The 8,827-nt window shown below is 41.6% G+C and overlaps 1 protein-coding gene across 1 annotated transcript; it reads right to left on the reverse strand.

Moving 5' to 3' along the window:
• Nucleotides 1-5,306: 5,306 nt before the first annotated feature.
• Nucleotides 5,307-8,827, reverse strand: LOC110015630 (probable E3 ubiquitin-protein ligase HECTD4). Its single transcript, XM_023958577.1, has 12 exons — nt 8,666-8,827; nt 8,395-8,508; nt 8,158-8,298; nt 7,718-7,908; nt 7,346-7,492; nt 7,140-7,259; nt 6,876-7,031; nt 6,687-6,790; nt 6,222-6,443; nt 5,968-6,134; nt 5,662-5,857; nt 5,307-5,504 (listed from the first exon to the last, which is right to left on the reverse strand). Exons 4-12 carry the CDS (start codon nt 7,848-7,850, stop codon nt 5,310-5,312), a joined length of 1,440 nt encoding a protein of 479 aa, XP_023814345.1. The 5' UTR covers nt 7,851-7,908; nt 8,158-8,298; nt 8,395-8,508; nt 8,666-8,827; the 3' UTR covers nt 5,307-5,309.

Genomic DNA, 8,827 nt, shown 5'->3' on the forward strand with positions numbered 1-8,827 from the left:
TTATGGCCTCTTTGTTTTGTCTGCCTATATGCTTATAATGAAGACACATTACACAGTGTGAATAAAGTCCTTTTAGGTCAGCTGTATATTTATCAGGTTAGACCTATATCTTTGCACAAAGCCAGAAAAAAACCCCGAGAAGCTTAACAAATTAATTTCCTTTTTGAAATGATTCAAAACAAACTCTAAAACAGGGCTCTTATTTTAAAATGACACAATCATAATCCAGAGAAGAGAAATAGCTTAAAGCCTTTGATTCAGCACTATTGCATAGCAAAATAATTGAGCAGAGGTGTCTTTTAATCCTAATTTGAAAGTGTTTAACCATCAACATGTATCGTTGTGTGTTCCAAGTTACTCAAATTACCACTGTGACCAGAATCTTGTTAGATTTGTGTGTTAAGGTATTAAGATGGCCCACATCATTTCCCAGCACTACTCATCCTGTTTCTAATTGATAGAAGGAGGGAATCGTTTTAACTGAGCAAAGAGTCTGATGTCAGACACAGAGGATTTTTGCAGGTTCTAAGCTGGTTCTTCCAAAACTGACGAGTCAACCTGCTGGAGAGAGACCATCTACTGATGCTTCAGGTTCTGTTTTGAATCTTTGACTCACTCTCTACAGAACTGGGATAACGGGGCATCAACAATAAAGCTTGTATGGCATCATTCATTAAAAACAAGTCTCTTTTGTTTACCTCATGAGCTGGTATTTATGCCTGTCCACTGCACATTGCTTTCCACTGACTAGTGTACATAAAGGAACTGAAGTAATGGAAGAGCACAATGGATTTAGCCAGAACCCGTCTGTCCCAGCACCAGCTGCTCTCTGGTTTACCATCAGGGGTGTGGCTCTCTGGTTTACCGTCAGCGGTGACGTAATCAAAGCAGGGTATTACGTAAAAACGCACAAAGAGCGCTCATAATGATGCATGAACTTGGCAACCAAGGAGCCAAGAGAGTGGTTTCCAAGAACAGGAAAAAAAAACGGATCCACGTTTTAGGAGGGAAAACACAGAAAGAGGAGGAGACATGATCATCCAAACCATGTTTGTACATGAAGACATTTCTTTATTATGACACAAATCTTGAATGCCATTTCAGTTTTTTTCTTTTACATCTGTATAATTCATTTTAGATATGTTACGCTTCTGGTGTGCAGAGGAAAGACAATAAAAGAATTAAGTTAATGCAACCATAAATAACTGTAATAAATATCAAGTAAATATACAGCACATATTTTATCGCAACACCTCTTTTGTATGGAATATGTCCATTTTATAACATACCATTCCCCTCCTATGAAGGTGAGGGGGACTCAAAGAGAGAGCATCCATGATAGCAGCGCCTTATCACCCTTGAAAAAGAAGAAAAGAAAAAAAAATCGGAACCAAAAAGCAAAACTCACAAGCAGATTCTACAATCCACTCTGCAGAATTTTGTTGATTCAGCTGTCAATTCAAGTAAAATGCTGATGTCACTCACAAAAAAAACCCAATTTTTTTTGTCGTTTTGTTTTTCTGTTAACAATGAGCATAATAAATCAAGATGAAATTAAAAAAATATACTGCCATCATAAATAACTTAAGTCTATTTACAGGCTACAGAATTAATGATGGATAGCATAAAAAGACAGTTTCTGAAAGAAAAGGCAGGAGTAGGATAACCTGCCTCCTCTCCTCATTGTACGTCTTCACTGTGATGTTTCTTGGTGAGGGGGGCAGTCAGGCTTGTTGCACATTAAGTAGCACACACGCGCGCACACACACACACAAATTAAATGTAAGAGCAGCTCATGAAATCCCCTTCAAACACCAGACAGGTTTGATGAACCTGAAAACCCTCCTATGCTGCCACACCAACTCATATTACAGAAAAGATTCAATAAAACTAACAAATTAATGATTTTTTTTTTTTACATGACTTTAATACCCTCTCTTTGACACCCCTGATAAAATGTCGTTTTAGGCATAAGTTATTTGTCCATTAACAGGATGTGTTTTCAAACAGGCTGTAAAACGACATATTGTCCTGTACAGCATTTTTTTTTTTTGTTCGGAGCTGCTCAAAAACAGGCGCAGCCACACGTTTCCTCTTTTTCTGGAAGAAATTGTACCTCACACCAATGTCAGGTTATGTGATGACAATCATTTTGCTTTTTCATCTCACATACAGCCAGGATAACCATCTCAGTAAAGACCCTTGCAGCAAAGGCATGGATAAAGAAAAAAAACTGTGACAGTTGCTTCACTTCAGTCTTCACATTCAGTGCAAACTGGCATCAATCTCTGCAGAAAAGTCAGTGCTGATCTAGATCATCTTCCCTGAATTCTCTATTCATGGAATTCAATTTTGGTTTAGATGCAATAAAAATCTGTGGAGAAATAACAAACAATATATTTTATAACTCAGGCTTGTTGGTGCAGCAGAGCCAGAGGTTTTAAAGGGGAGGAGTCAAAAGTAAGATATACGCGGGAATGATGGGTCATCAGCTCTTCTTAACCACTCAGAGGGTCCTCGCGGTAGTGGATGGCATAGCGTAGCTTCTCCAGCATCACATCCAGAGAGGTGTACTGGGGCAGTTTGACCATGAACATGCAGGTCTCCACGCGAATGTAGCGCGAGTCTGACTGACCTGAAGAGGGGAGGAATCATGAGAAAAAAAAAACACAACACACACACAAATGTTTACCACAGAAACTGCTTGAAACAGCTAAGGGCCAAGAAAAATGCGGTGTTACACTTCTTTGTGACCACACTAATCTCATCTTCAGTAAAATATAATTGATTCTGAAAGTGTCACGAGGGGAATGGGAAGTACCCAGGCGCAGAGAGGAGAGGAGGCAGGAGGATGCAGGGAATAGGGTTTAATAACATAAACTAAAGACAAAAACAAAACCACTGCATACGGCAGGCTAGAATCTCGAAACACTACAAAAGCACTCAGCTCGAAAAACCGGGGAAGAATACAATATGGACCAGCACAGGAGGAAGGGAAAGACAGCACTTAAATACATACAAGGCAACAAGACACAGGTGGAAACACTCAGGACTGATGGGGCAAGGTAAAAGTCGAAACAACAACAAAACAGGAAATACTACAAAATAAAACAGGAAATCAAGGAACAAAACACAAAGTGACTGAAACCGTAACAGAAAGCTCAGATTCCATTTCTGCAGAAGCAGCCAAGATCACACAGAAATCTAACATTGTCCACTCTGTGCATTAGAATTTACAAAAAACAGCTGCAAACTTCATCAAATAACACAAAACATATGATAAGAAGGGTGTAGAGTCACACCATCCACTTTTTCACAATGAATGAGTAGTTTTCAGTGCTGATACAGGGAGTGTGACACAGTCGGAGTCCCTGAAGTCAGTTCAGATCACTTAGGCCTCCAGGAGGAAACCCTGCAGGTTCATGTGTAAGTCAACATATTCTTATCTTCTGCTGTAGAAAAGCATCTAAATCCTGTTTAGAGGCAAAGTTCTTAAAGGGCCTATAGCATACAAAATCAACTTTTTGAGCTTTTAAGTGTATTAAAAGGCTCATTAATCACAAAAAACAACCCCAAAGTGGTATTTTGATCCATTCACACTTTTCTGACTATTCCTCTAAAAAGCTGCGCTCTGAGCACCAGCGCCCTCCCAATCCAGGAAAACGAGTGGGTTCTCACGGTTGACGTATTCCAGTGAGGAACAGCCCCCTCCAGGAAGAGTCTGCGCTGCCAGCCGAGCCTCTACGCTCCACACACACAAACATCCTTTAGATCGGCTAAACTGCTTTCCTTTCATGTGCACGATGTGCACATCGATCTCTGCTAAAGTTCCAATGTTGTTTGTTTCCATGAGTGAAACGCAGACACACTGCCGAAGCCGGCTCTAGGTTGAGGTCATGAAATGTGCGGTGCCCACATGGGGTGAAAGGCGGTGCCAGAGAGGTTGAGTCGTCTTACTTCCGGGTTGGAAAAGAACTCAGGAAAATTAATATATTATCATATACACAGATATTTATTACTACAAGAGGCTTAAGAATAGCATAATATAGGCCCTTTAAAGAGTATAATTGCATTGCTATGGGTTGATGTCTTTTTGAATTGGATTTTACACCAATGTTGTTCATGTTTAATATAAAAAGGAGAAAAATGATGAAGGCCCACTAAAGCCATAATGATAGAAAATGCTTTGTTTGACTCTATTGCATTTTCAGGAGGATCTTATTTAACCGAGGGTTTATTTTCTTTTGAAAGGAACCTGTATGTGCTACTATAAAAAATAAAATATGTTCAAATTATAAACGCATAAATATATATCCTCCTGAGAACCAGGCCAAAAATGCTATGACCTCTACAGACTCAGTTTTATTTTCCCTAGGAAACCAAACTTCCCAATATCCCACCCAAAAACATGAGATACCACTGAGAAGGCCAGAATCTTTCTATTGAAGCACATCATGTCTTAGTAGATAACTTCATATGAGTCAAAGGACACAATCCAACAACAAATGTCTCCTGCAGAAGACTTATATGAATGGGCTGGTTGTTGGGCGGATAAGACTTTTTATTCAATTATTGTAAATCTACATTTTATAAGTGAATAGTTTAATGGCTACAAAGATATAAATAAAGTTTATTTTTATAAACATAAAGGTGGGACTTGGTGGCTGTCACTGCCTTTAATCAGCAAAAAACTGAACTAAATGGCTCTTTTAGTGACCCCTGACCTAGACTAAAACAAGCGTGGACATAAAAAGCAAGAACCTCTTCAAAACTGATATTTAGGGAATCTTTTTTTGTGTGGATTTAGGGGTTTCTACAAAGACAAAGAAAGCAAAAAGCAATAACTTCCTTAAAAACAGAACAAGGAGAAAAAAGAGGAAAACTTGCAGCCTCCATGCTGGATGTTCCAGTTTTCTGCACTCATAATAAGTGCAAACAAATGAAACCCCATTTATTCCAACAAAAGCCAAAGTTAGAAACATTTTTAAATACCTAATCTCCAAGTTTCATTATTACAGCTGCCCAGCACTGAAAGGACAGCAATTATGATCCACGCCTGCATTTTTTCATTACAGTCGCGTTTTAAAAGAAAATGTTAATCGAAAACTAAAGAATAAATTGTTGTGTGTGCCTAAAGCTGCCATCTCCACTCCTTTCATCATTTTTATTTGTACCACAGTCTGCATTTGGTAAATCTGAGTTTTCAAATGTTAGGAGCTAAATTTGTATGTGGAGCTAAACGTGGGAAAGCTGGAAGAGGAGAAAAGATCTGGAGAAATTACCTGCTGCCCCATCAGGAGGAGCGATCTTCATGGGGTAGGGGGAACATGGGCTGTGTCTGGGCCACCGTCCCTGCAGGGGCAGGTGAATGGGATTCGCTCCTGGTTGCATGCAAACTTGATGAACTTGCAGAGCTCTTCCTGAGTGAACATCTCCAAGGCGGTCCAAAAAAACTCAATGTGCTGGTCGGTCTCCATCAGACCCACTTGATACATGGTGTGAGCCTGATGATGAAAGGATCAAAAAGTCAAACTTTGATGACAAAACAAAGCCTCTTTGATAGCCGTCTTACTTGCTCTGCTACTAGGAGTTTTTTTTTAAACGTTTTTGTAAAATGAAACTAAATGGAGGGAGCGACTTGGGAATTTAATGACACTTCACCTTGAGGAACTTCAGGTTGATGTAAGGCAAGCCGCAGGTGCGTAGCTCTATCTCCAGCGGGCTGAGCATGGTGAGCAGCTGCAGGGGGATGATGGAACCAAGTCCTGCCCGCACCGCCGTCATGCACTCCAGATTCTGCAGCTCTCTGAGACGGAGGCTCTTCACCGCCCGTGCATACACATCCTTGTTCTCCCAGCTTAACAAGCAAAAATAAACACGCACACTTGAGATCTATTACCTCCAGTATCCGTAAAATGCATTCTGTAGTAGGATTAGGTCAACGGAAACATCCTGTTATTCGTCTACCTGACAGTGAAGCTCCGCCCTCCCTGACAAAGCTCCACCTCTTCACCTGTCATGGTGTAGTAGGTAAACGTGCAGCAGGGTCTGCTCGGGGACTCTGGGCTTTCCCCCGAATGGTGCTGGGAGGAGATTTCAGCACACAGAGCTTCCAGCTCACTTTCATCTGCCACCTGGAAAATAAGGAGAAGAATGTTCAGAATAGTTCATGAGTGCCAGACTGGTACCAGAACAGTTAGATCCTGAGACTCAAAACTAAAATTTTCAAACTTCTTGACATAGTTGTAAGTGAGAACATCAGCTTCCTGCAAATCCTGCTCTGGGTCGAGAGGCTCGCCCACCAGGCCCTTCCAGAAGGAACCCAGCAAGTCCAAAGGAAGGGGCACATCCGCGCGGATGGCGATGCCAAGCAGCTGACCGAAGAAGTGCAACAGCTGTTCCTCTGCATAGCTGATAGGGCAAGGAGTCAAGATGGATTTCCCCTAAAAGCAGCACAAAATATATTTTAATGAGCTGGTTATATTGGTAAGTTTTATCAAGAAACTGTTATCAGTCAGCTACAAGTGACAACTTTTATTTAAAAAAAATGCTTTGACATTACAAAGAGAAGAAAAAATGTGCTAAGAGGTAAGAAAAAAAAAGTCCTTGCAGCAGCAGGCCACAAAGAAGACAATACGTCTCAGTAACAAAAACCACATGGTTCCAAGGAGAACATCGTGTTTCACCTTGTTCCGGTTGGCTGAAGCACTGGGACAGGGGAGCAGCAGGGAGAGCGCAGAGCTCTGCAACTCCTTACACACCTGCCACAGGAAGTGCCTGAAAGAGCCACCTGTGCACACACATCAGCAACAGATTTAGAAGAAAAAAACATGATTCCATGAACGGTCTAGGATACAGACATAAGGACTTCTAACTTGTGCCATGAACTTCTTCTCCTGTGAAGCGAATATTGAAGGCATAGGTTGAGTCTCCTCCGCTGGCCAGCTTTACACAAAGCTGGGATGACGGCACGCAAGATAACTGACGTGCTGCCTGGCAGAAATAGGTGTTTTCTGATGATCTGATCTCACCTGCGGGTTCAAAACCACAATACATCACAAAAGCGTTAACTTAAGTCTGTTTCAATGGACGTTCAAGTAAAAAACGAACAAACATGAAGACGTGAGAGGAACACATACCACCAACAATCTCAAGAGGGTCCAGAGTAATTTCTGGAGCTGCATGGTCAGCTGTTTGCTGCACCGTAGCATTCAATACTCTGTTCATCACAGTGACTTTAGTGTCGTAGAAGATCAAACCTGGTTTCAGGGAACAGGGCAGATGTGAATTTCATAAAGTCCAGGAATGAGTGAAATCCTTTCACACATGCAGATATTTTTCTCACCTTTAGCCTCACACAGCAGAGCGGCAATGCTGTTCTGATATGTGTGTGTCTGTCTTAGCTCCACTAGAGGGAGAAAGAAACTCTCCAGGGTGTTGTTGAGCGACTGCAGCAAAGCAAAGCGCAGGCGCAAGCTCTCCACAGGCACGTCTGCAACAAACAAATGCAAACAAAACACCAAAACTTAAAAAGGACTGAACCAATAAGAACCTGAACCAGTTTCTCCAGTTTCTACACTCTACAAAACAAAAGACACATTCAGAATGGATTCCTGCAAATCCAACTCTGTCGTAAAAAGAAGAGCTGGATTCAGTCATTTCCTTTTTTCTGTTGTACAATCTTTCTTTCTTTTTTGTCATGATGGCTGGCACTTACTGAGCAGACAGGCCACACGGGGATCAGCAGCATCACTGGGGTCCAGGTACACTTCATGGGGGTGCAGTCTGGCTGGCGTGATAGCCAGGTGTCGGCACAGTCTGTTGATGTACTGCACCAACGCCACATCCATCACCAAGCTCCACTTTCGAGAGGCCTTCTGGGCGTGACGAGTATCAATACAAGTGCATCTGAAAATAGAGAGGGATACTTCTAAAGACAGAGCCCAAGTCAAACCAAAAAGGAAAAATTGAGGATATGCACTATTAAAGACCATAAAAAGCATTTGAGAAGATAAAAAATGACACAAGTGTGTATAAATGAGTGGTGTAATTCTGGTTTAGCAGTAAAACAACATTTTCTTTTAATTAAACAGAGTCTAAATACTCCATCACCACCTAGAGTCACACAAGTGCCTTCCACAAGTGCTTTGCGTCTACCTTTGGGTTCTTTGATGAGATGGCTAACACCGAGCCTATGGCACACATGATGAAACGCTTGGTTTCCAGGATTGCACCACTGATGAATGTAATCACTGGAGCAGGTCCAGATCAAGTGGTTCAGTGCATCATAACAGGCTCCTTTAAACATGAATTTAGAAAAAAAAAGCATGATTTAACTGTAATAGCATATTTTTTTTAATGGATTCTTGTTATTAAAGACAAATCTGAGCGCACCAAGTCCTGCCACCTGGGCTCCTCTGCCCAGAGAACTGCCAGGAGCATCGATGAGGTCTGCACGGCTGCTGAACTGACCGTCGGCCAGGTGAAAGACCAGGCTGGAAGCCAAAACTCAAGAAAAGACAACAGTTAATCACAAAGGAAACCAGTTTACAAAGCTGTTAGGTCATTTTAGCTTCCTTTAACCAAAACACGTAAAAGCAGTTTCAGATTTCTGTTTTACTTTCTTTTATCAGAGCAAGGAGCAGGCATCTCTGAGAGAGCTTACTTTTCAGTGAGGACAGGCTGCTGGTACCTCCAAACAGGGAGCGGGTGGCAGAACTCCCAGAGACACCCGGAGGTGAGACCAGCATTACTAGATAAGTTCCACACACATACATTGGGGTTTTCCTCAGAGTCTTCAGAGGAAGTCCACAGCTAGTGTTGACAG

The sequence above is a fragment of the Oryzias latipes genome, chromosome 9 (genome assembly GCF_002234675.1).
Source record: "Oryzias latipes chromosome 9, ASM223467v1".
NCBI lineage: Eukaryota > Metazoa > Chordata > Actinopteri > Beloniformes > Adrianichthyidae > Oryzias > Oryzias latipes.